The sequence below is a fragment of the Simochromis diagramma genome, unplaced genomic scaffold, assembly GCF_900408965.1.
Source record: "Simochromis diagramma unplaced genomic scaffold, fSimDia1.1 OVJJ01000216.1, whole genome shotgun sequence".
In the NCBI taxonomy this organism is placed as follows: domain Eukaryota; kingdom Metazoa; phylum Chordata; class Actinopteri; order Cichliformes; family Cichlidae; genus Simochromis; species Simochromis diagramma.
Window position 1 is genome coordinate 5,885,487 of NW_024386883.1, and position 27,982 is coordinate 5,913,468.

Below are 27,982 nucleotides of genomic sequence, written 5' to 3' on the forward strand. Positions count from 1 at the left end.
GATGTGAGTGCCCCGCCCTTAGCAACCAATCGAACGCCAAGAAGCCGGTAACTGAGGCAAGACAAGCTTCCTATTGGTTAGCAGCTGTGTCCATAAACGTGTCGCTAGGGGCGCACCTTGGACCAAGGGCAGGACACCTGCTATGAAAGGATGCTGAGAACCGCAGGTGAGACCAAATCAAGAGAAGAAAAAGCCGTGGAAAACAAGTCCAAAGATACGTTGTAGCAGGATAACAGGCACGTGTATGATACGTAGCTGCACAAACTAATATGGAGGTGAAACCGCTTCATTTTGGTATTGTGATTATCATTACCTTTTTTTTCACCAAGAACCCCCACTGAGATCAGCGTCTCGTTTACAAAAGAAACCTGGCTAAACTAGAGACCATACAACCTAACACATCTAAAATAAAAAGAAAAAAAGAAGCTAGAAATACAGCAAAATGTGCAAAATCCTACACATAATAATATGAATATAAAATATGAGTGCTATTGTTATGGCTAAAAATAGTCATAACATAGAAGATTAAAACATTAAATGACTTCTCAAAAGAAACACCCACAAGTGTCCTTCACTACATTACTTATTATGCTTTTAAATTGAATATATAAATATTACTTCATTCTTCATTTAAATTGATTAGAAATGTTATTTTTTGTATTAAAAGTTAATAATTCTTTATTAATATTTATTAATACAAAAAAATCAGCAAGGAGGACAATTTGTATTACCGATAGCAAGTACCAATTCAGTTATAAGAAGTATTTTATATGGTGCTATTAAGGAATAGAATTTGGTGCCACTGCAGATAGAGAGAAACACTTTTGACTATGGTTAGAAACTGTTAACATGAGCCTGGATCTGTAAAAGTTATATCAGGTATAATTTGTGCTGTGAGAAGCTGTTTTTTGTTGTTTGTGTGTGTGTGTGTGTGTGTGTGTGTGTGTGTGTGTGTGTGTGTGTGTGTGTGTATGTTTTACAGCAAACCATCAAAATGTAAAGATTTGTGACCCCAGGAATAAAGCTGCTGCACTGCTTCAGCTAATAGGAATCTTGATAAAATAAACTGAAGATAGAAGGATGTTTAAATGTAGGTCTGTTTTGTAAATTATCCCATGTCCAAAGTGACTAAAAAGAATGTACAAAGTAACCATTTAGAGAAGTGTAGCTGGTAGCTATTGGTATGTGGACAGAGAGGGATATAGAGCTAAACTGTAAGTTTAGCTAGAATGGTTTTATAGAGGAAAACAATGCCAGCACTGTTTTTTGGTAATCAAGGTTTTCAGTCATGTTCATTTTATAATAGGGAAATATTCATCCCCGTGTGTATGTAAATAAACATACATAAAGTACACCACTGCTTATTTTTGTTTGTGCTGTCTTCCTTTCAGGTTACAGAAAGCCTTAAAGAATGACCTACTACTGCTCATACAAAAAAGCCAAAAATATATGAATGTGCTTCATGTTAGTTCATGTCTTTTTATTGTTATTTAATTTAAGAAAAACCAATATAGAGCCTGACACCAACAAACACCATCAAAAAGCACACAACTCACACCGAGAGGATCCATACCGAATTTTATACACTAAACAAACATATGCACATCAATACAGCATAACAGGAAATAAGGGCCTTGTTAGGATTCCATTGCTTGGTATATTAATGAGAAATGTATGCAAGTATTAAACAGCCATTTTTATTTATCTGTCCAGCTTTCCTTTTCATGTCATCAGTGTTTAAACTCCTCCACGTTTAATGATTGTCACTAAGTTAAAGGAGCTTTTAAAGGTCCATTGGTGCACTGATAAAAAAAAAAAAAATCAGTCATCAAAACATGAAAGAAATCTGGAAAAGTCCAGCTCCAAAGTCTCATGTGCAGATGTTGAGAGTGTCGCAATTCAGTCTCCTCATTTGTCAGTTTGTTAATTACATGTAATATGACATACGTGTACAAAATGCTTTCATCCAAGTTGTCAGTCAAATGAAGAGTTCAGAGCAGTTCTCTTAAACAGCATGACTATGGCACAAAGGGCCGGCACCATATTGGTTCAGTTTCAACATTAGTTCAGTCAAAGCAGATACAGTACATGTAAATGGAAGAATATGACATGAAAGCAAGAATTATGAGGATAGTTAAACAAGCTGATAAAAACCCAAAAAGTGATGGGCATGGAGGAATTAAAGGGCAAGAAAAAAAAGAAACCAGTAGGTAAGGAGAGATTAACTGGATAGCTCTGTATATAAAATATGTTCTTCATTAATATTATGCCACTGGTATTTGTCAGTCTCTCTGTGTTTGTCCCACAGCTTCTAAACTTCATAAAAAGTTCACCATAGGGACTGTTTAGGATCTATGTGTGTATTTTACAAGAGTCATCTAAACACTTTTCTTGATAGACTTAAGGAATTTTAAGGCAGGGATGTCAGACTCATTTTACATGAGCCACATAAAGCTCATTTTCATCTTAACTGAAATGCGCTTTTCTATCGTTTTAAAGAAGTTAACTGCACAGTTAATCCCTCCTATATCTTAACAGATTAATAAAAAGTGCAATTTAAATTGGGCATCTCCTTTTATGTGATAAAGAAATGCTGCTGTAAGTAAATAAAAAGAAATCTGTCAGAATGACTTTTGGGCTTTGACAGTAAGAAATAAATGTGTAAAATTACATAAAAAGTTTTGGTAGCTCATTGCCCAGAGTGTCCGATCATTAAAAAAGTTCTGTTTTCACTGGGAGGAAGGGGGGAGCGTGATCTTTATCAGTAGAAAAAAAGCTGTAAAACTTATGAGAGTACGGTAAAAAGTCCAAGATTTATGAGCTCCTTCAATTTCCCCAAAGCAGCCCAATGGGACTAGAGTTTTTGCCTGGCCAATTCTAGCCCCTGGGCCATATGTTTGACACCCATTTTATGGTCTGCGCCATCCTCAGGATGGCTTGACATTAACAGTATATTTTATAAATTATGACTGGACCAGTTGTAAGATCTTGAATTTTTATATTATGTTCATTATATTTTATTAATTCAAGTGGTAAAGTGCAACAGTGGTTAGGTCTTTTGCCTCAAAGCAAAAAGGTCTGGCCTGCATGGGCTCTCTTTGGGTACTATTTGTATTTGGGTCCAAATATGTTCATGTTAGGATATTTGGTGATTCTATCCTGGATGTGAGTGTGAATGTGAACGTAAAACAACAAAAAAGGACTAGTAGCTTACAAAATGCTGTATCTTTACAAATACATCATCAGGCATAGTGAGGATCTGCGCTTATAAGTGACATCTGCTGGAGGTAAACGGGTGGCTGGTAGCACAGACCCCGTGACATCTCCATAAAGATTGTGGACGAGGTAAGGCTTTTGCGGTCTTTCTTCAGACATAATACTCCTCCTGGCAGAGGAGTATTAGGAGTATTGCCAGTGACAGAGTAAAACTTCCACCTGCTCCCTGAAGAAGCTGGTGGTCAAGGTGTACAGGATGGGGTTCAAGGCACTGTTGATGGGAAGGATGAAGATGACAACCCAGCTGGAGATAGTGCCTAAGGAAGGAAACATTTCACAAGTGATTGAAATCTAGAGAAATATAATTGTGTTGATGCTTGTTAGCAAACTATTCAATAAAGTAACACAGTGACCTATACATACACATATACACACACACATATATATTAGGGGTGCAACGATACTCGTATCGATATTGAACCGTTCGATACAGTGCTTTCGGTTCGGTACGCATATGTATGAACAATACATACAAATACAAAATTTGTAATTTATTTTATCAACTTTCCTTCTGACGATGCTGTCTGTGTTGAGCGCTCAGTGAATCTGCGTTCGACTACTCCGCCTAGGCTACACTGTCGAGCGCAGATCCACTGAGCGTTCAACACAGACAGCATTGTCAGAAGGAAGAGCGCAGGGCAAGCTAGCGAGACAGAAGTTAACCTCTCCTTGCAACATGGCAAATTGAACCTCCCCCACCCTCATTCAGATCTGGCGTTTGGAATTATTTTGGTTTTCATGTGACATATGACCCTGAAGGTAAGCGCGTCATGGACTAAAGTAAAACAGTATGTTGGATGTGCCACGCAATGCTCAATTACATGGGTGGGAACTAGTGTGTTAGCTCGTTAACGTGTTGGCCGTCTAGCCCCACGCAGGGGTAGCTCGTTAACGGAGATTAACGCTGACAGCACTAGTGGGAACACAACGAATATGACTGCACATTTACACCGACATCATCCTAGTGCAAAGACAAGTGGAAGCAGACAAAAACAACAAGCAGGCATGCTACAAACTTTACCACTAGTCATTTAGACAGCGTGAGCACATGATTCTCCTTATGGGGACCTGATATGTTTAATAGTGTGGGCGAGCTCAGACAAGGAGGAGACGGGAGGTGTCGTTTGGTCTGCTTCCCGTGAGCTAGCCGGGAGCCACAGCCGTTAGTAATTGACATCTGCAGAGAACACTGCGCTAGATAACTGCTTCAGCGCGGCAACGGCACAGCAACACAAACACACAGGGCGCCCTCTGGACCCCGGAAGGACACCCACCGTCGCAGCGAGAGGGCCGTCACCCGTCACTTATGGCAACATAAACCCAACATAACTGTACAAACAGAACCCCGAACAGCCCTGACCCGCTACAATATGCTGCTGAGAATATAGCCCAGAAGAAGCGTATAGTATAGCTTTTATTTTGGAAAGAGCCAATTCTCTGTAATAAACTCTCTTTTCCAAAGATGAGTGATTCCTCAATCAGATACAGGTGTTACCGTGCCAGATCCGCGCCCCCGAACCGTAGTAAGGAAACCTCTGGCAGTTACTTGAAGGTTCCGTAACTGACTCGTAGCCGGCAACAGCTTACTATACAGGTCAACTCCGCTAGCAAAAAGACCGAAGGAGGCGTAGGAAACTGCTTCACCGAACTTTATTTCTTCTCTAAGGCACGAACACCGCGTACAGTGGGCTGAAACAGTTTACTCACAGCGAGCATCGCCGACACAACTCTGGCTGTCGAGGGAGTTATTATATTCCTTTTATTTATTTTCTTTTCGTCTCTTCTGTAGCTAACCGTTACTTTTTCCCCTTCTCCGCTCTCTCTCTTCACACACACACACCAGGCAGTCCCGCTACACACATCCCGAATACATTTCCCATCAGGCTTCATCCTTAAAGGGCCATGCCTGTAACACAAGGCTTGCAAAATCGCTAGCCCGACGTCCCGGGGCTAGCGATTTTTCAGTCGGGCTACCAAAATCTATCTCTGCCCTGCCCGTCGGGCTATTGTAGGAAGGAAAATTATATGTCAATGCTTTTGCATTCTTTCGGAAATGTAGCTGGGTAATTATGTCATTGGCATCAGTGAGCCACTGTCAATATGTGACATATTGAAATCGCGTTTGAATTTGCGCTTGTTTTTTGCTTTCACTTTGCAAATGTCCAGGTGCCTTCTTTTGGGCACCGGCCGGTCACGACCGGCGGGGGAAAAGTCACTCGGGTCAGAACATGGGGTGCCACCATCATCCCACTTCTGACACCAATGTGGCGAGCTCAGACAACGAGGAGACGGAGGTGTCGTTTAGTCTTGCTTCCCGTGAGCTAGCCAGGGAGCACAGCCGTTTATTGACATCTGCAGAAGAACACTGCCGCTAGCTAACTGCTCAGCGCGGCAACCACACAGCAACAACAACAACAACACACAGGGCGCCCTCTGACCCCGGAAGGACACACCGTCGCAGCGAGAGGGCGTCACCCGTCACTATGGCAACATAAACAAAACATAACTGTACAAACAGAACCCCGAACAGCCCTGACCCGCTATAATATGCTGCTGAGAATATAGCCCAGAAGAAGCGTATAGTATAGCTTTTATTTTGGAAAGAGCCATTTCTCTGTAATAAACTCTCTTTTCCAAAGATGAGTGATTCACATAAGTGGTCCGCAGGTGCGCATTCGCTGTAAAAAAACAAACAAAAAAAAACGCGCACAAGATATGAAGTTGCAACGCGTGTTTGCATACATAAGATTTTCTGGAGGAGGACAGACATTTGTTTAGAACTCTTAAAGATGTCGAAGAAGCTCCTTTAAGCAATTACTTTTTTTCATCATTGTTTTTATTGCATTTAAGCAATTACTTTGGTGTTCCTCCACCTCCAAAGAAATGTCAGAAGGAGTCCGAACCACAAAAGAAGCGCGTATTCTCAGAAAAGTGGTTGCAGGAGGTGAGCTGGCTTCAAACAAATGATGAACGCACAGAGATGTGGTGCGGAATGTGCCGTGAAAATCCCACTCTAGCAGACAAAAACAGTGCTTTTTATATGGACGCAAACGCGCGTTGCAACTTCTTATCTGGTGCGCGTCTTTTATTTTGACAGCGAATGCGCACATGCGGACCACTTATGTGCACCCGTGTAAATAACATAATGTTCTGCCGGGTGTGTTGTTGGTTTTCTCTCGATTTCTGAGTCGACAAGCGCCTTTGTTACTGGGACCAGTCATTTTAAGAAAGGCCCCATTAGAACCCATGAGAAATGCAAGAAATGCATTATTGCTCAGTCTGCAATATCTTTCCCAGAACAAACACCAATTGCAAATAACATACTAAAAATAAACCTGAAAATTCTGTTTAGAACAGCGTACTATGTTGCAAAAAGTGAACTACCACTGGCAAAATTTAGCAGTCTTTGCAAACTTCAAAAAGCAAATGGCCTCGATCTTGGTTCCACTTGTCTCTTACCCGTGACTTCAGTGGAAATTTCAAATTCAGGATCTGACACAGACTGATTCATGTCCTACACAGTTCTTACAAGTTCATAGAAATTTCTGTTCAATTAGAACCAAGTATTTGAGTTGATGATTGTAATTTTTTATACAATGTTGTAATTTGTTTTTCAACAATTTTTTGATTAATGTTTTGTTTATACATATACATATATACACATACATACATACATACATACATACATACATACATACATACATATATATACAGTTAAACCTCTAAGATACTATAAGTACTATAAGGCAGCTGTTTCACTTCTTACCAGGGATCTCCACCTCCAGCAGCGAGAGGACTTTCACCAAAAATATAGGAATCCAGCAGAGGGCATCAGAGAACACGATGAAGAAAAACCTGTTGGCCACAGCCACATCTCTGTGCAGTCCGCTCCTCAGGTCGGTGGCATTGATGCCGGTTTTATAGATGGAGCAGAACATACTGGAGTAGGAGAATACAATCACCAGGAAAGCCACCAGGTTTAGACCTAAAGAGATACAAATGCTTTTCATGCTGGCTGGGACTATATCAAACACCGTTATGCAGTTCATACAGTATTAAATACAGTATTTAAGTGGTTTTGAACACAGGACAGTTCTGCTTCACAGATTTGTACTGCGTAGTTTTTTTTTACTTTACACTTTGTATATTCTGTGATAATGAACAATTTCGCATTTCTTTGGGTGTTTAAAGTTTAAATGGAAGATTGTCTTTCTTTTCTGGAAAAGACTATTTTAAAAAAAGATTTTACTGAACTCCAATTCAATTCAATTTCATTTATACATCACCAAATCACAGCAACAGTTGCCTTAAGGTGTTTTATGTTGTAAGGTAAAGACCCTACAATAATACAAAGAATTATTCCCACTTCTGAGTGCTGTCTCTTACTTATGTAAGTATAAAATATGGAATGAAAATTCATGAAAAACAAAATCTTCTATTCACCCAGAAAAATCCCTGTGGAATATCCTTTGGCAGTAGGTTTTTCTTGCCTGTCAGAGTGCAGGGGAAAGCAGACCCCATTACGTCCGTAGTAGTTCCCAAAGACGTCCTCATTCATTAGGGGCACGGCTGCAATAATAAACCCCAGCAGCCAGATCGAAGCCAGGACCACCTTAAAGCAGGACAGCATACATGCTGTCAGGATTTCACACAAAGTACTCTTCAAATTCCCCAAATAAGAAAAGTTATGACTGCCTGGGTTTCCAAACTCTAGTTGACATTTATTTAATCAGATTTCAAACATTTGGTTCAATCAAGTTGCCTCCTGCTGACTGACGAGTCACTTCATGTTCTGCCCCTGTGTGGACAATCTGGGAGAACAAGCAGTAGGTCTTTTAATTCTTTACTGGTGGATGTGAGGTGGGTGGAGGCATATTTACAGTAAATGGCTGACTCTTAGACTTGGTTCAAAGCAGTAAAATGAATATTAGACTGTAGTAAATCTGGAAATGGTCAATATTTTGGGGACTTCTGGTGATGTTCAGGGGTTACTTTATACTTCATACCAAACCAGTAGAACAAAGGATATCTCTCTTTTGTTCTTCACACAAACTGTTTTCCCTTACAGCTAAGATTACTAGTGGACTAAAATGAGCTACCTGCACTTTACACCCACTGAAGGCATGAAGCTCCCAGCAAACAGTTTTTGTGCTGATGTTAATGCCAGAGGAGGTTTGGAGCTCTGCAGTTACTGAGTCAGTGAGCGTTGAGGACTTTTGTGCAGTGTGTTCTTCAGCAGTTTTTCTTCAAAATAAGAGTGACGATTACTTTGTAGACAAAGACAACAGTTGGATGACATTCATCAGGCACATTGTTCCCCATTTTGAAAAGTGCAACTTACCCCTGTCTGAAATTTGCCTGGGCGCAAATTTCTAAAAGGGAAAACAATGACAAGGAACTTCTCCAGAGTTAGGTAGGTCAGGAGGAGAACAGACACCTGAGGAGAAACATGCACCGCAAATATAAACAACATGTTTTTAACTTATAAACTGAACACTGCTTTGAATATTGGCTGCACTGTTATTAGTAGAACCTCTATTATGACAGAGGAATCAACATGCAGAGGATGGAACTTGGGTTCACATCATTTATAAAGTCAGTCTAATGATGATTTATCCTGGAAAGTGCATAAAGTTCTGAGATGGGTTGTTAAACTCCAGCTGAGGCTTGTTATGTCTCCATCTGCAACAGCTAAAAGCAATGAGTGAGAGTGAATTATAAACACGTTTTTAAAGTAAAAGAGAGCATAATATGAGTACTTTAGTCTGCAAACATGATATTTATATAATGCAGAGCCGAAACAAGCTGATACGGCCAGTGAGCGGAACAAAAGATGATTTTAATCTTGAAGCTACTTTAGCTGAAAACAGCAAGGCAAAAGTACAAGCAAAAAGCGAAGGATGTGTAAGTGCAACTCCTTGTGATGTGTCAGTTTTACAGTACAGATCAGTTTGTCTCAATCTGCATGCATATTTGCGTGTGTTGAAGTGTGATATATACATGGGCAGTACCTCTGAGGAGAGCATGGCCAGGAATCCAATGGTCCGACACTCCGCACTTTCCATCCACAGCAGGGCGTTACGGTTGTACTGACCGCGGAATTTTACATCAGATACGCCAACAAAAAACAGGTACACGCCCATGAGGCAGTCAGCACCTGGATGATAAGGATGACATCTATGAGTCTATTTATAGGCAGATGTGCCCTGTGTGATTATAAGCCCATCTGTCAGCTACATCCTTCCCAAAAACAGTATCATAATATTTTTTAAGTCACCACAACAGGCAAGATTAATGGAACCACAAGCATGGATGGATCTTGCTATATGCAGATAGGTGGGTTGGAAAGAAATTAGGTAAGCGTTGACTAAAACTGTGTGTAAAATCTCACCACTAGATCTAGATGCACTAAAATGGCCTGCATTTGTATAGCGCTTTTCTAGTCCCTAAGGACCCCAAAGCGCTTCACACTACATTCAGTCATTCACCCATTCACACACACATTCACACACTGGCAATGGCAAGCTACATTGTAGCCACAGCTGCCCTGGGGCGCACTGACAGAGGCGAGGCTGCCGGACACTGGTGCCACCGGGCCCTCTGACCACCACCACTAGATTGCAGTCAACTGTTTTCTTACCCCTCCCAATTCAAGTGTATAATCTTAGGTATGGTGGCCACTCTAGGACAAACAGCTCTGGTGTCTGTTCATCTGTAGGGAGTGTAGGCTGTCAGTCTGCTGTCAGTTTGTTTGGTGTCTATTAGGAGGCTGTAAAACTTATTAAAGGACTCCGATATGAGTCGATGAGACAGTGAAGCTCACGTCTGATGACAGCGATACTGAAGTGATTGTTGTTTGAGATATGCTAAACTTTTCTCTTGGAAAATGCTGTTGTTAGCTGCTGTTAGTCATTAACATTAACATTAGTGAAACTTCCTTTATAATGGCTCTAACGGACACCTCATGAAAAACCTCTACCCTATGGTGCAAGAATATAAACAAACTGTTTATGAGAAGGAAACTGTGATTTTTTTGGATACATGATGTTAGCTTATAACCATCTGTTGTTGTTGGTGGCTTCCACAAACCGATGCATGCTCCTTTGTATTTTTAATGGATAAAATCAGAATTTTTGAGAACAGATCAATTTGTTGGAAGATGGAAGATGTAATCACACACTAATCAAAGTATATTTATGAGTACCACATGAACCCTCTGTGTCCTGTGTAATTACTTATTAGAATATTAGAAATTAAACGTAAAGCATATTTTCAGTCGTTGTGGTTAGCATCTTAATTTTAAGAAGACTATGGCAATCTAAATTTATACTTACTAATAGCTGCACAATAATCTCTTCTTCACTAAGTTATTACCGCTGTAAAAACATGATTCCCTGTAACCAAAGACACCCCTGGATTAAAAATGCAATTTTAGTGAGATGTTAAATGCATTATAGCTGCTGTTTCACAACTAGCTACAAATTTTGATATATTTATTGTTAAACCTCTCAACCCGAGGTTTTGGGGGGTGGGGGTCTGCTCAAACAATCTCTGAGTGACTGTGAATTTCTTTAATGATCTGACAGGACCTCAACTGCATTTTAAGAGGCATTTCTCACAGATTCAAAATTTACCTCCATTTATTAATTAAGGATCTGAACTCAAGCCCACTTGCTTCTCACCGTCTAATCTATTATATCAAATTTTTAATGTTCCTAGAAAGCCCGTCCTTGAGTTAGATGATTATGTTTCTTTACTTATTCATTAATGACAGAGTAAATAAACAAAAAAACAAAAACAAAAGAACAATCTGCTCCTCACATTAAAGACGCAACTATCTGCAATCTCCAAAGAAAAGGTGCTCTGTAAATAATGTACAAATAAGACAAAGTAAACAATTTAAGAAGTACAGCAGAACAAAAAACCAAAAACCTGCATGGTTTGCAGCAAACATCTTCATTTCCTTTTCCCTCCATCTCAGAGTCTTAGTGAGTTAGTCTCTTGTTTTTGTTTTCTCTAACACAATGCTGTTAGATTTCTGACATTAAATAAATAAAAATAAAATTAAACATGTTTTTACTTCTGGAAACAAACCAAGTGGAAACAATTTTGCCTCCAGACAGTTTTGTTCATATTGTGACAGTCTAATATAGCCACAATCCCATGGTTTGATTGGAAAATCCCATATGAGCGAGCCATAGACAACAGAGTGGTGAAAGAACTCCCTCTAAAGAGGAAGCAACCTCAAGTAGAAACAGACTCAGGGAGGGAAGCTTTTTACCATGAGGGGAGACGCAAACTACAATCCCAAATCCAGAAAAAGTTGGGATCCTGTGTAAACACAAATACCAATCTCATAAACCCATAGTCACGTGCTATTCACAACAGAACACAGAAAACAAAAGTAAGTGATACTAAAAAGAAACAGCTGCAGAGACTTTTTGCAACTCATTGGGATCACTGGCAACAAATCAGAAACATGAGTGGGTATAAAAAGAGCATCTCTGAGAGGCAGAGTTTCTAAGAAGTAAAGATGAGCAGAGGTTCACAAATCTGTAAAAAAAAAAAAATACACAAATTGAAGAATTTTAGAACAGTTTTCCTCACTGCAAATTTATGAAGATTTTGGATACCTCACCAGTTACAGTACATAATATCATCAAAAGATGCATTGCATCTGCAGAAAAATACCAGTCCTGGATGCCCATAATCTGCAGGTCCTTAGACTTCACTGCAATAAAAACAGACTTGATTTTGTCATGGAAATCCCTGCATGGGCTCAGTAACACTTCCAGATTTCACTGTCTGTGAACACAGTTCATTGTGCCATCCAAGAAGGTTTAAAGCTCTATGATGCAAAGAACAAGTCATATGTGAACATGATCCAGAAATGCTACCATCTTCTCTGGGTCAAAGGTCATTTAAAATGGACTGAGGCACAGCGGAAAACTATTCTGTGGTCAGACAAATTGAAATTTAAAATTCATTTTGGAAAACATGGATGCCTGGCTCTCTAATGGTATGAGGGTACATTAGACCCAGGATTGCCGAGTAGAAAGGCACAGGGAATGTGAAAGAGGAGAATGAAGGAGAAGTGTGTAGATTGGGAAGTCTCCAAGCAGTTTGATCCCATCCCAGTATAACAAACTTCTTCATCCTGTTTCATTGGATAGAAGCAAGGCTAAGCTGACTTATTCACTTTCCAAAAGAACAGCTTGACATTTAGATTTATTGCTGTTTTTACAAGTACTTTTATTTTGCGAGCCTGTCTCACCCGGTGCTACGTTGTTACTCACAGCAGAGAACTTTGATGCAGGCAGCATGCAGGTTGTTCTCAGCACGAATCAGCGACCTCATGCCGATGACAAACAGATTACCGAAGCAGGTGATGAGGGCCATGACCCAGACAGACACCCGCAGCACCATGTTTGCCAGGAGGTCCTCAAAAGAAGAGATGCCATCTGTGTTGGGTTTACAGGACCTCACATGAGGTGCATAGGAACAGTACTGAAACTTCTTGAAATAGCTTGTAGAGAAAAGAGAAAAATTGTAAAAAACAAACAAACAAACAAAAAAACAACCGACAAAGAAGAGATGACAAAACATGCTGGTTCTTCTGAAGTGACGGCTGTGTGTTACACATACATGTGGGAGAGGTTCTTCATGGGAAGAAACACCTTAGTCTGAATATCTGCGATCTCAATTCCCTCCAGCGCTCTGTAGGAAATAACAGATTTCACCACCGCCCTAGACTACAGCAAACTCTGAAGACCAATTTCAGCATTAAGACATCAAAGTGAAGAAGCCATTAATGCATTAGAAAGATATTCTGGAGAGTCCCAGATGACTTCAAAGAAGTGTTTGAAGATATAAACTAGTATTCATGATTGAGGTTAGAATAACGTTTAGAGGAAAGTTATAAAAATTAAGCATGTAGTTGTGATGTTTGAGGCTCAGGGCAATAAAGGTCCTCACATGTGTAAAAACAGGCAAACGTGTGTATGTCAGAGTACTTACAGAGACTGAAGATGTGTCAGGTGGTGGAAATGGCTTGGATGAATACGGAGGAGAGGATTATGGGAGATATTTCTGAAACAAGAAACAGATGATAAACACAACAAAGCCTGTCAATATGAAATATAAGAAATGGCCAAATGACAGTACATTCCTGACATCCTTGATTGTTTAAAACAAGTAAAAAAAAAGGTCTGTGTCCAATTACACCTGACATTAGATACAGAATGCTTTCTGCACTTTTCCCCCTGCTCAGATTACGTAGTTTAGAGTAGATTTAAAGTCTTCTTTAGAGGGCCTGAATAACTACAAGCCAGAAATGTTGCAATGAACAATGGCAGGATAGATCTGTGCAATAGCATATTTTGATACTTTGACATAATATATTTTTTCCTGCTTTGTAAGTCGCTTCACGATGGACACGATGGGTCACTATCTATCCCAAGTGGTCCAACGAAAGAACAGTGGTGAACCAGCGGCAGGGTCATTGATGCACATGGGAATCGAAGGCTGGCTTGTGTGGTCCGATCCAACATATGAGCTGTTGTACTGCAAACTGATGAAAACATGTCAGAATATACTGTGCATCACAGTTTGTTGTGTTTTGTGCTGCATTTTCACAGATCATTCATGGTACCCATGTTGACCATGCTGCTTTTTGGACCCAGTGTGTCCACTGCAAGGCACCAAAAAGCAAAAAGTAGCACAACGATGAGTTTGAGGTGTTCACATGGCCTCCAAATTCCTAAGATCTCAATCCAATCGAGCACCTGTAGGATGTGCTGGAGAAATAAGTCTGATCCATGGAAGCGCCACCTCACAGTTTACACGATGGAAGGATCTGTTGCTAACATCTTGTTGCCAGATACCACAGCACACCTTCCGGGGTCTAGTCGAGTCCAACCCTTGATGGGCCAGGCCTGTTTTGTCACTGAAAGGGGGATGCACTCCATTGGATGTATTACTGTATGTGCATTATGTGACATCGAATGAGGGCAGCAGATTGTCCCAAAAGTCTCAATAAACAGCAATTCTTCTGTGATGCGAGTGATTCAAATAGCAGACCCCTAATCTGCCTTTTCCGCCTGTCTCTTTCCTGTGAGGTGTGGGATCAACAAGACTCAAAAACGTTTCCATGGATAGCTCGTGCTGTGGAAAATAGCCTAATCTCATTGTTCTAGTTAAGTCTTAGCTAGTGATCGTTAGGGAGTTATACACACACACACACACACACACACACACACACACACACACACACACACACACACACACACACACACACACAGAGCCAGCGGGCCAACTGGAGCGCAGCAGTTTTATGAAAGCAATTATTCATGCGCTGTTACTCTGACTGACAGCATCTCCAGTCCTGGCCCCTCCTTTCCCAAAAAAAGGTCTTCAGCTGCTGCTCATAAACAGGTTTGTCTCAAGGTTCATTCATTTTGATAATTTTTTCCCCTTCAGCACTAAGAGGCAAAAGTACAGAAATGTTGTTTTTACGTAATAAGTGGAAGATTTGAGTATGCATAGAAAAGGCTGAGACATTTTATACATGCGATTAACACTACAAAATCAAAACAGTCCATATGCCTTAATGCACGACACAATGCATACGAGGAGCAGCTCTAAAACTGTGAGTTACACGGACGATCAGCGTTAACCTTGTAACCAGGGAAACTGCCCTTTCTGTCAAGAAACTACCGAATCTCCTTCTGAAAGGGTGGGCCGGTCTGAATGAACGTTTGCGTTATCATACACACAGCGATTATTAACTTCAATATGTCAAGATTTGTTAATAAATTTATAAAATTAGATTTATACATTTCCATTCTTTGAATATTCCTCTATATCATGTTCATTTCATCATGCCTCTGCAAATGCAATGTTATGTTCTCTGTTTGTTTCGTGTGTCACCTGTAAGTCACCAAAACTTGTATCCATGACAAAATTTTGCTCAACTCACATCTAAATACAGAGTGAAGAATTTGAATAAGTGCTGCAGGTTTAATAATAATTTATTTATCCTTTATTTGGAAATTAATTTTGTTACAACACTTGAATTAATAATAAAAGTTTAGGAGTGCTAGAAGAAGCTAATGAGAGCCTTGTTCTCTCATTAGTAAAAGGTAAAGTACAGCACTGTAAAAATTAGTATTTGAATAAAGTAATACTTAAATATCAAGTACAAAAAAACCCTACTACATACTGCAGTTTGATGCAGGATTTTACTGCCTGTCTTCAGTTTGTAAATATTTCTTATGTTACATTACTATATATCATTTTCCTCTCACATAGTGGAAAAGAAGCTCAAAATACCACTAAATGAAAATGAAGTAAGAGGATTAATGGAGGATTATATAGAATTGGCACATAAATAAACTCAGTTTATCTAAAAATATAATGCTTGCACTTATTATTTTAACTCAATGTAACAGTTTCGTGATTGATTTTTCTTTTACATTATAAATTCTTTCTTTCAGAGCTTCTAACAAAAATAGTTTTATTCTGCATCTGATCACAGCCACCATGTATCCCACTAAGAATAAGTCACATTCTCAGAAACCTTCACAAAGTTATTTTTTCTTAATCCTACACAGCAAAATCTCCAGTGTTAAATTAACACTAGAGAGTGTCTATATGGGTCCACACCTCTGAGTGTTAAATACAACACTGTTGAGTATTAAATTAACACTTTTGACAGTGTTATATGTTTAAAAGTAACCTAGTCAGTTTTGAAGATTAACAATGGCTAACACTGAGCAGTGCGGATTTTCTAACACTGGAAAATAACTCAAAATGTTAGAAATATTCCAGTGTTAGAAAATCAGCACTGCTCAGTGTTAGCCATTGTTAATCTTCAAAACTGACTAGGTTACTTTTAAACATATAACACTGTCAAAAGTGTTAATTTAACACTCAACAGTAGGGATGGGTATCGTTTAGGTTTTATCCGATACCGGTGCCAAATCGGTACTTTTGAAACGGTGCCGGTGCTCAAACGGTGCTCAAACCGGTGCTTAAAGAATGGAGAACACAAAATTGGTCCAAAAACCTCTTATGTTCAGCTGTTTTTTGTAAAAAGATAACAATGTTAGTCTTTTCTGCAGCTATGGGGCATATATGGCATCACTCTTGGCTGGAAGCAGTGCTTAAACAATGGAAAAAACACAAACTTTGTCCAAAAACCTCTCATGTTTAGCTGTTTTCCACTTTTTCTTTGGTCATTTTAGCCTTTTTGGCCAGGGTGAAGGGAGTATCTGCCATCAAACAAGAAGACAGCCGCATGTAACTACGACGGTGTTTGCTAGTTCACCTTACATGCATTAATGCAAGGGTGTCAAACTCAAATACACAGTGGGCCAAAATTCAAAACTGGAACAAAGTCGCGGGCTAGCATTAATATTTATTTTTAAAAAAATCTTCCTCCAGATATAAGAATGAATCTTTTCTTATGGACTCAAATAAGTTTTGCTGGAAAACTGAATATGGAACAAGCAAAGCTTAATACTAAACAATATATATATTAGCTGTATAATACCAGTAGGCCAGCTCTAATAGTAATTTGGTATGGCTTCGCGTGTCACAGTACGGCTGTGTGCAGGCAAGAGTAGGACCCAAACGCAAACTCACAGAGTCAAAAGGTAAACTCAAAAAACACAGCTTTATTGCTGGCGTGGAGTGGGTCACGAAAAACAATACAAAATAAACTAAACTGGGAAAACTAAAGCACAAGGAGCCACAGGGAAAAATCACACAGCTATGATGGAGGACGCAACACTGACAAAGAGAAACATTATGGCTTAAATACACTGAGGGATAACGAGGGGGAATAAGCCACAGGAGGAGAGCACAGCTGAGAGTAATTAGGCAGGACGAGGCAAGGACGCAAAACTAGAAACACTCACATGAGACATGGACCTTCAAAGTAAAACAGGAAACACACTGACTGAATTCTAAAACACGCAAACTTAACAGCAACTGGGGGGACAGAACATAGGAACCTGAAACATGGCACAAAACATCACAGTGGACATAACATGGAACACAGGGAAGCCATATAACAAAGCCAAAGAGCTAAACCTAAGATAACCATAACTGAGATCTAGGGAAACAAGAAACAGTACATCAAAGGACTCAAAACATAACCCATAATATAAAAGCACAGGATCTCTTCCAAATAAAATAGGAAACATAATGAGACGCAGACATGACAACCAGAACTTGACAACGTAAGACACAGACATGAAACACATGGAGAGCAGGGGAGATTTACCATGGTTGGAAACACGAGGGGGAAATAATAAGAACTAGAAACACTTAAGCATGATAACAAATGAACTTAGGAACCTGAAGGGCTTACATAAACTAAAACATCAAAATGAACTAAAACTCAAAACACTGGGTCATAAGACCCAGGATCGTGACATCGCGGGCCAAATGTAATTAGGCTGCGGGCCAAATTTGGCCCGCGGGCCAGAGTTTGACACCTATGCATTAATTTAATAACGTGGTTAGCCTACTCAGCGTAAATTATACACAAACAACATTAAGCTACTCACGCAGAGAAGAACGGCTGCTGCTGCCGTCATCATCCTCTTCATTTCTGCTACACTGGCAGGGCTAGGGGCCAGGACTCTCCTCTTCGTGTTTTTGGGGGATGTTGCATAACAGGCAACCCACCCGCAGTAGATGTGCTCGGTGTGAGGTCTCGCAGCAAGCTATCAAATACGGCGCATTTCTGGGCTTTAAAAAAAAAAAAAACGCTATGCGTCGCCAGGTGTTTCATCGGATTTGAGGTGTTACCTCCTTTGACAGTATCACAGTATCAGCTTAAAGCACTTGTTGCTGCTGAGTTTGCATATTTTGCTGTGAAGTACAGCCAGACTTTGACCGCTTTGCCTTGGACATTTTTAATCTGTAGCTCTTCTCTAAAAGAACGTACGTACCTGGCCCCGCCTACTATCCTAGGAAACGTAAAATGATTGGCTAGAAGTGTATCACAGCTCAGGAAAAAAAAGCACCGAAATAAAGCACCGAAATGTGCGCTGCTTTTCGGTCTGGTTACTACCGTTTATGTCAGAACCGGTGCCATCATGGCACCGGACACCGGTACCCATCCCTACTCAACAGTGTTGTATTTAACACTCAGAGGTGTGGACCCATATAGACACTCTCTAGTGTTAATTTAACACTGGAGATTTTGCTGTGTACTTTAGACCTTGTCCTAATTCACTCCTGTTATAAAACCCACATAATGACGAATTATTTTCCACACTATCATTTACTCACAGTTTAAGGAGGGATTTGGAGAGACTCTTGAAGGTGTTTTTTGGCAGCTCCCTAATCCTGTTCCTAGACAGATCCCTAAAGAGGATGAAAGAGAAACAAGGGAAAAATTAAACCTCCTGACTCATTTTATAGCACATTTACATTTTTCTCATTCAATTCCAAACATGGACAGTGTAAACATGCATAGAAAACAGCAAAGGCTTTAAATAAATGTGCAGATACATAATGTTTGCATGAAATTCTACACAGGTTTCTTTTCTTACTCATCCCTGACACTTCATATCTCATCAGAACAAAACCTCTCTAACACCAGCCTCACCAGAATCTCTTTGAGTGAACTTGAAGACAGTGGTGTATATTTATTTATTTATTTTGACATGGTTTTACTGACTTTCTGTGAATATGCTCTTACTCACAGTTCGGCCAGCTTCCACAGAGACTGGAAGGTGTTTTCGGGAATTGTCCTAATCCTGTTGTCTATCAGTAACCTGAAGAAGGCAGAGCTGCTGTCAGAAACCATGCAGAGAGCTGCAAAGTGCTGTTGGAAAACTGGTATAAATGGATACAATCTCATTTACTTTAGTCAGTCTTAACCATGTCCTCAAAGTTTGCATGACCCTGCTTAGGCCTCCGTACTCACTGAACTTCGTGTGAATCCTTTCCTCTAATTCAGCTCATTTCACTGCCAAACCTCATGGCTCATCTCCTCTCAGCCCTATGTTGTGTTTGTATTTGTGGAGTTTAAAAATGCCGCACATGCATTCATTTGAAACAAACCTTGATTGCACTTCTGTCTAGATCTCAGTTTAACCTCCTCTGAGGCACATGAGCTGCTCTGGTAGGTCCTAAAAACAACAGGCTTTACTGTTGGGCTTTGCAGGGCCATTTGTGAAACAGCAAGTCGGCAGCCTTGGTGAGGTCAGGGATGCAGCATCCACCAAGGCGATTGAGACTTGACTCACCGAAGTGGAAGAGCTTAAATTTAAGTGTATGGCATTTGTCTGGCTTCTGTTGGTGTATGAGGTGATCCTGTTGACAGTGGGAAGCAAAAGATCCATATACACAATCCACTGACCCTATAGTTGAATCAACAGACATGGTGTTCTGGCAGATGTGGTGACAAGTGAATGAATAGGTGTCATCCCACAAGCTCACTATCACATGGTAGTGACGGACCTGGAATAATAACCTGGCAGACTAAAACCCAGAGCATTAATTTCTGTTTATGTCCTATTTAACCCAGTGACCCTCCACATCTGGGATAAAAATAAATGAAGAGCACAATGTGCCCAGGAAAAGCTTTACTTAAGCATATTCTCCGGAGCTGCTGGGTCTAGTGACATGATTGCATGCCGAGGCCAACTCCAAGTATGTCTGCAGGAAAAGAGTTGGTGAGAAGCCTAATTAAGCCAAGATCAGCAGGCCTTCCTACCACAGTGTAATTTTTGGCCTGAGCCAAGTTTCCAAGCAAGTTTAGGCCAGGCCTGATAGTCACATTTAGTTGCGCCAATTTCTGTTTCTATGCTTGTTTGACCAATTTCTTAAAGATCTGATTGCACAGCAGAATTTGTTCTTGTTAATTAATAAAATAAATAAAAAGAGAACAAGTGTGTCTGAGGGTGGGCGCGCCAAGGGGAGAGAACAGGAGATAAACTTAGGTAAACAGATAAAATAAAATGAATAAAACATAATTAAAGGATTAAAATGGGAGATTTTCTAAAAACTTAAGGCACTTAAGTCCCTTAAGGATGATTAACTAACTGCAGTGATATATGAAAAGTCCATCATTTCTAATGTATTTCCTGTAAACACAACATTAACTGCGTTTAGGCACAACTGAGACCCCAGAGATATATTAAACATGCACAAACACATCCTCATTACACTTAACTAACACTTGCTGTAGACTAACAATGCAACAGCTGTAATATTGTATCTATATCACATTCTGTTATAGTTCTGACACGAGCAACATTTCAACAAGTGATTCTTTTTACTGTGGACACTTTGTAAAATGCAAAAAAATGAAAGACACAAACTTTTTATTTAATTGTTTATCTACTAGTTTGAATGGCTGTGGGGGGGGGTCTTGTCTTATGCATAGTTTTGTCTTTGTTGGGCCATTGTGTTTGAAACACCTGCTCTACTGGGTTGAGATGTTGAGAGGCCATGTCCAAGAAACCAGTTCGAAGTGATCTGAGCCATGAGAAGATGGGTGCACTGTGGTCATGGTCAGCAACAATACTCAGGTAGGCTGTTGTGTTTAAACAATGCTCCACTGGTCTGAAGGGACACAACATGTGCCAAGAAAATATCCCCAACACTATTCCACCACTAACCCGAGCTTTGACACAAGGCAGGATGGATCCATGCTTTCTTGTTGTTAATGCCAAATGCTAACATCCAGATGTTGCAACAGAAATCATGACTCATGAGACCAGACAACATTTTTACAGTCTTCTTTAGACATCCCAAAAACTTGATTATGTTCATCTGGGCATAGCGTTTTCAGTGGGAGAAACGTTTTGTCACTCATTCAAGTGACTTCTTCAGCCTCGTGACATTCATTTGAACTTCAGCAGGTCGTCTTGACCATGTTTTCATGTCAACATGCACAGAGTTGCGGCTATTTGTTTGGCCGATTAGATATTTGTGTTATTGAGTAGTTCAACAAGTGTACCTAACAAAGTAGCTGCTTAGTATATATGCAGCATTCGAAGATCAAAAAACACCTCTCGTTACCTTATCTTTTGGGAAACTTTCTGTGTGGTGCGCAGATTTAAACCCTGAGCTTTCAGCGTTCTTATTGAACTTTTAATAAAGCAGGATACTCACAAAACTTCAAGCTTGCTGCATGTCTTTAAGATAGAGTAGTTAAGAGTTTGAATCTGGTTTCCCTCAAGATCCCTGAGAGTAGTGAAAACAGGAGGAGAGGGAAAATAAAAATGTACATTTACTAAACATACAAATATAAGGGTGTAATTTTTATAGATTTTTGGTAAAAGTTATGAAAGAAAAAATAAATGGAATATTTTTTCTTGCATTTAATCTGCTCAGAAAAAAATAAAGCAAATCTGAGCAGCCCCAGAGATATCGGCTGACTCAAACTGTCATGCAACTCAGTATCACCTCTATAATACCAGTTTAATTTGTTATTTATATATGCAAACAAGGACAAACACACATCAGCATAACTGCTACACTTGTCTGTTAGTACACTTGCACTAACATCACATGCACTACACACCTGCATGCACACAAGTACACTCTCACTCACAGCCAGTCCAAGGCAGGCATGTGTTGACAGAAGCTTGGATGAGGAAGCTGCTGCAGTGAAGTGTTCACCATGGACCTGAAGGGGGGAGGAAGACATTTAATCGCAAAACTAAATAGGACCGAACAGAGTTGTAGAGTGACTACTAAACAGATGTAAGGCTTAGACTGTGACTTTTAAGAGCCAAATTACTCCTGGACTTCTTGTCATCCATATATAAATGTGCTGATCCTCAGAGTGTAGGATCGGGGGTCAGTCAAGCAAAAGTGAGTCAAAAGTCAGACAGACAGCAGGAAGCAGCAACATGTTTGCATGGAAAAATGTTCACATGTCATATACTTGACTCATAACTTTATTATCTTTGTTTATGTACAGGCTGTTATTTCACCAGCAAGGCAGGCTGTAAATTCTAAAAAGAAAAGTTAGTGTATACACGACATTATCACACAGTTTATATGACTTTGGGATGTTATTAAATTATGTCCCAGGAACTTTTATATACATTTTGAAAGGTAAGTATTAGAGATGGCACGATAGCACTTTTATGTCCGATACCGATATCATAAATTTGGATATCGGCCGATACCGATATGAATCCGACATAGTGTGTTTTTTAATCAATAAAACTATTTTTTTTAATATCTTGCTGCTTTTTGTATAAGTTCATACTTAAGTTAAAAAAAACAAAAAAAACCCCACTAAAGCTATTCTGTTATACCTGTATGCAAAAAATGCACTGCACTCAAAATATTTCATAGTTCAGCAATACTGATCAATCTAATAAACTTAAACCTACACCATCCTCCCTATTCTGGTATTTTAAAGAGTAAGCAACCTAACTAATAGGGCTCTAAAACTCCCAGCAAAACAAAACAAAACAAAAAAATAGGGAACCACCCCCCACCTCATGATGCTTAATCGATGTAATCAACTTTAATTTGATGCAGTGTGAAAAAAAATGCACAGAAATAAATTATTTTTCAAGAATAATTAAATAGATTCAACATCTTTCTTCAACAGAACTGCAGACTGCACAGATCGTACCTTCCCAAAGGAAAAAGTACTATAGCTTACTAGGGTATATTAGACTTAATAGTTACTATATACAGTAATGGACTTCTGTTCATTTTACATCAGATTAAAACTTTGGGTTTAAGATTCAGATAATTATTTAATAAAAGCTAGACATTTTAAATGAGAATAAGAAAGAAAAGTATGTCTTTGTGCCCCCTTCTCCCTGTTCATGTCCTATCGGCCCCCCTCTCCGATATCCGATCCAGTAATTTACGTCAGTATCGGACCGATACGTAATATTGGATCGGTCCATCTCTAGTAAGTATATTTGCATGTACAAAAGAATGTCCACCCATGAACCTTTCAAAATAAAGTTACAGGTACATCTTTGCTGAGAAAATCAGAAATTCTGAGTATTTTTTTTCTCTCCATGAAGTTGAAGCTTGATTGTTTTGCACGGACCTTTTTTATCCAAAAGCTTACAGTTCCTTGAGTTGTATCTTTTGTTCATATCACACAGGTGGATGTATTACATTTATTAGAGGCTAATTAACTAAATGATCTTGCAGCCATTGTTCACCTGCTATAAAACAAGGGGTTGAAACTGGAGCATTTTTATCCAAAGCATGGCCGGAGAGACCAAAATGCTATGACCTCAAAGAAGATACACATCAAGCTTCTCATTAGTGATAGAAAAAGGTCTCTTCTAAATCACTTCTCGGGAAAGGAACACATGTCCAGATGCTTTGGGTGGGCTTAGACATATCCGCATTTCACACCGGATGACTGGAAAACTCCATTTTCTGATGAAACCAAGTTTTTGGTTTCTGCCAGTAATAGAAGTCTGAGATGTACAAGACAGAGAATGATATGGCAGCGCATCAAGCCCACACTGAAATGAGGTGGTAGGAATATTCAAGTGTAGGGATGTTTTGCCAGTTCTGGACTTGGACAGTTGTGTCAAACTGACTTCCCCCTAACCAATGAGAAGCGCGCTTCATTCCTCAAGAAATATGCTAGATACATAAGTTCTTCCAAGGCAGGAATGACATATGCTTACAACTGCACTGCCAAACAATAACAGAATGGATGTACCAAACTGTTCACTGTAATTTTCTTTCTTCAAATCTCTGCTGATGCTGAGATGAACAAAAGAAAAAAAAAAAAAATCAGACATTGAGCCAACTATATAAATGGTAGCTGATGGGGCTTTAACTATGTGGAGTAAAAAAATCCCTATTTGCTTAAGAATTATGGCACAGGCAGACCTCAACTCTGAAACAGTTTCCATATCAAAACAATGTTTAATATTTTGGGTGGCAACACTTCAGCGGGCAGTAAGGACAAGGGACTCTGATTCCAAAGATGAATGGGGAATCAAATGAGAGACATATGGTCATCCCCGTCTAACAGTCCCTCCGTGGAAGTGCAAACACTCTTTGAGGAGTCAGGTGCAGTGAGAACACATTTTATGTCTGAAACATAAACATTAAAAGGGTTATTTCGTGAGACGGATACCTGTTGTGGATGGATTTAAGAAAACATGCAGAGAATGAGCCAAGCAGACGCAGCTCAGGGTGACGGGTCTGAAGTTGATTTCCAAGAAATTGTATTGTGAGAACCAAAATCACGTTCTCATGTCGTGGAAAGAGCAGCAGCTAGGGTTGAGCTAGGCCAGGTCTATGAGTCAGAGTGGACAGAGTAGAAGGAATTAATCTAAAGGGAACGATGGGCGGAAAATAGGTAAAGAGAGATTGAGCATTACCTAGTGTAAATTAATCCAGGGCTTTAGGACCTGACCTCCTGAGACCCTGCGTCGTATGGGTACATAACGTTTTGGCTTTTCTGCACCTTATACGTCATCCTGCTCAGTAAAGTGTTTAATACTTTGTTGATATTAAGCCATTGTCCCCATAAGATGACTTAATATCTGTTAAAAGATTATGATTTTTTTATTTTTTACATTATCTGATCCAACTAAACCCAAACAGCTGGGAGAAATTAAAAATCCTTCCCAAACGACAGCTCAGGTTTCAGGTCTGGGTTAAATGGCTGGTTTCACAGACTAAGCTCAAATTAAGCCAGGCCTCAATGTGGATTAGTTAGCCTACTATCAGCTGCCCTAAATTCAGCTTAGTTAATCAGAAGTGTGTCATGGCCCAGGATATTGGACTCTTTGGAATATTTGGCCTTGTTTACTAAAATCTTCGATCATCAGTTCTTAGTTTGGTTATAGCGTTTATTTTGTTTTGCTCTTAACTCTCATTTTGGTTTGTATTGGAGGTTGTTTTTTTAATCCTTTAGTGTTTCATGTCAAGTGTATTTATTTGTCTGCATTTCTCTGTTTAGTTATTGTTTCTAACTTTCCATTTTGTTTGGGCAGTTATTTGTCCCGTGTCTTGAGTTTAGTTTTACTTCCTTCCTCTTGTCTCGCTGACTTCATTGTCTTCAAGCTGTGTCTTGTTTACCTTCTGCTTTCACTTACCCTGATGACCTTAGAGTATGCGTATGTGTATAAATAGACTCGTCTTTCCTTGAAGTCTTTCTCACGGTGTCTGTTGAATCATCGCTGTGTCACTGCTCGTTTGAAGAATTTGGATTTCATTTTTGTCCCAATGTGCCCTGTCACCACCTTCAATAAGAAGTTTGCCTTTTGTTTGATGATTTTATCTCCCGAGTCTGCATTTAGGTCCTTGAACCAGCATTATGTGACAAAATCAATGCCTGTTGTAAGACATTCATGAAAACCCAAAATAAAAGATGAAACATCATTGTTGGTACAAGTCTTGAGAGAAACCAGTGGCAGAGGCAAACACTCAAAAATATTTTAGTGAGCATGAAAAAATAAAAGGAAACAAAAAAATTCTGTTAATCCATGAAATTGTTGTTGATAATCAAAAACATGTAACTGCTACTGAGTAAAATAAAAAGAGAGGCTGAATCCACTTTGCTGTGACTTCAGTGGAAATGAAACTACAAGAACAATAGTTATCTCATATTTCTTATATTCATAACATCAATTATTTTGAAAGTTCTCTACTCTTAGAGACAAACCTTGTTCTGCATCACTTAAAGCCAGGCTGGTTTTTGACTAATGAATAAAATGAGTGGGCGTAGAAACCAAGCATATGGAAGATATTACACAACTATCAAAGTGAAAGATTCCAGATGACGAAAACCTCAAAGTGATCTGAAGTGCACTGGAATTAGCGGCTTCATTTTTGTCCTAACAGGCCTCCGTACTGCATGCTAGCTCCCTACAACAGTAATATGAAGTTAAACATGCATTAAACTTAATTCTTAACATTAATCATAGATTTACTCTCAGCTTTCCTCTTGCAATTAGCCTGCATTGTAGCATATTTAAAGATAAGTACAGTTCAGTGCAATGCACGATATTACTTTTGTAAGATGATAAACACTTTTTTTTTTTACATGTGCTGCAAAGTAAGGTTTATTTTCCTACTGAGTGCTTTCAGGTTTGCAAGAGTTTAAGACTTTTGATTTTGTAAGTGAAGACCTCAGAGTAGACCTAGACTAGAAACAAATCCAAGTCAAAATTATTACATAATATTCAAAGAAAAATGCAACTCACAAATACATGAGAGACTGGAGCCCAGTGAAGGTGTCCTGGGACAAGCTGCTTAGTGGGTTATGGTCCAACATCCTGACACACAAAACAAGATTACCCAGTTTGACTGCTTAATTGCATTAAATAAATCATTGGTGATAACAATCTCTTTAGATAAGTGTTACAAATGTGACCCAATATGATTTTTAAACAAATGTGATTTTCAGTATTTCACAATAGCAGCATACAGTACAACATTAGCTCTTGTGTTTTACAGAAGAATTTAGAAAGAAGGAAAAAAACTACTTGAGTCAAGTAAGATTTCACAGGTAGAAAAAAAGCTCAATCCACACATCTGTGCACCGTTTAAACTTGTTATTTTTGCACCATTTCCACTTCTCCACTCTGCTGCTTAAATAAATAATTTTATATCCAGCTAGTGGATTTGTTTCCAACCTGTGGATCAAACGGACAACTTTTGCATCTCAACCTTTAAAATTAAAAGCAAAATTAACAAAACGTTACAGTCTTTGGATAACTTTTTTTTTTTTAACACAGTCTCCTTGCTACCATGTATTCGTATTTGTGACTATTGAAAGTGCACATCTGTATGCTTTTGAGTTACTTACAGCCACTCCAATTGATTTAGATCCCCGAACACACCGGGACTGAGGAAGGAGATTAAGTTCTCACTGAGAAACCTGAGAGAAAGCATGAAAAGCACAAGAAGTTTGGTCATAAAAAAAGGCAACTATAATGACTACATTTGAAAGTAACAAAATACAGCAAAGTTATAATCATAGGACATACCCGTAGTTTTGGGTATGATTTTTGGTCAGACAAAAATTGAAGTCATCTTTAGACAGTTTAAATAAATGATGGCATTTTTTCCACAGTTATATTTGTTGACATTTCATAAACTAAACACAGAAACAGAAATTTTGGCTTGCAAAAAAAAGCCACTTTGATCCTCTCTCTCTCTCTCTCTCTCTCTCTCTCTCTCTCTCTCTCTCTCTTTTTTTTTAAATGCACAGTTTTGCTCATTCCCGCAGACTCCACAGAAAAGCCTGGAGTCAAAACACAAATTACAACTGCTTTTCTCCATGTAAGAAATGAGTACCACTCAGGTTAAAAAAAATAAATTGAAGTTGACCTGTAACACAAAAGAGAACTGAAGGAAAACAAAATGAATACACTTGCTTCAGGGGAAACGAGGCAGGATACTTACAACCTCTTTAGATTGTGCAGACTGCTGAATGCATGCTTAGATATGAAGTGGAGGCTGTTGTTCTGCAGAAACCTGAAAACAGAACAGAATAAAAATAACAAATGCTCTTTTATTTCAAACTATGTTTGAGACAATAGGAAAAACAGAAAACTTTCATATGCTCTTAAAATCCTATTTTCACCTGTAAGAGAAATATTATTGTTACCCTTTATTACATGATTATTAAGAAATAACACAGAAAATGTATCTTCTTGTCAACAGACAAGTAGATGGAACAGTCATCTACTGGAAAAACTGGATGCTCAGGTCCAGTATG

The 27,982-nt window shown here is 39.2% G+C and overlaps 1 protein-coding gene across 2 annotated transcripts in view; it reads right to left on the reverse strand.

Moving 5' to 3' along the window:
- Positions 1-1,563: 1,563 nt before the first annotated feature.
- The window catches only part of rxfp2a (relaxin family peptide receptor 2a), a 42,380-nt gene continuing 15,961 nt past the window's right edge, over positions 1,564-27,982 (reverse strand). The window contains exons 6-20 of one of the 2 annotated variants that reach the window (XM_040033321.1): positions 27,667-27,738; positions 27,068-27,139; positions 26,463-26,534; positions 21,857-21,931; positions 21,415-21,486; positions 18,996-19,067; positions 18,580-18,654; positions 13,294-13,365; positions 12,922-12,993; positions 12,573-12,802; positions 9,288-9,433; positions 8,618-8,713; positions 7,720-7,888; positions 7,043-7,261; positions 1,564-3,533 (exon numbers count right to left, since the gene is read on the reverse strand). In XM_040033321.1, coding sequence (XP_039889255.1) covers positions 3,400-3,533; positions 7,043-7,261; positions 7,720-7,888; positions 8,618-8,713; positions 9,288-9,433; positions 12,573-12,802; positions 12,922-12,993; positions 13,294-13,365; positions 18,580-18,654; positions 18,996-19,067; positions 21,415-21,486; positions 21,857-21,931; positions 26,463-26,534; positions 27,068-27,139; positions 27,667-27,738 — 1,648 coding nt within the window. In that variant the 3' untranslated portion in view covers positions 1,564-3,399. Of the gene's footprint in view, positions 3,534-7,042; positions 7,262-7,719; positions 8,521-8,617; positions 8,714-9,287; positions 9,434-12,572; positions 12,803-12,921; positions 12,994-13,293; positions 13,366-18,579; positions 18,655-18,995; positions 19,068-21,414; positions 21,487-21,856; positions 21,932-26,462; positions 26,535-27,067; positions 27,140-27,666; positions 27,739-27,982 lie in introns of those variants that run through there. The other variant, XM_040033322.1, reaches the window with a different exon arrangement.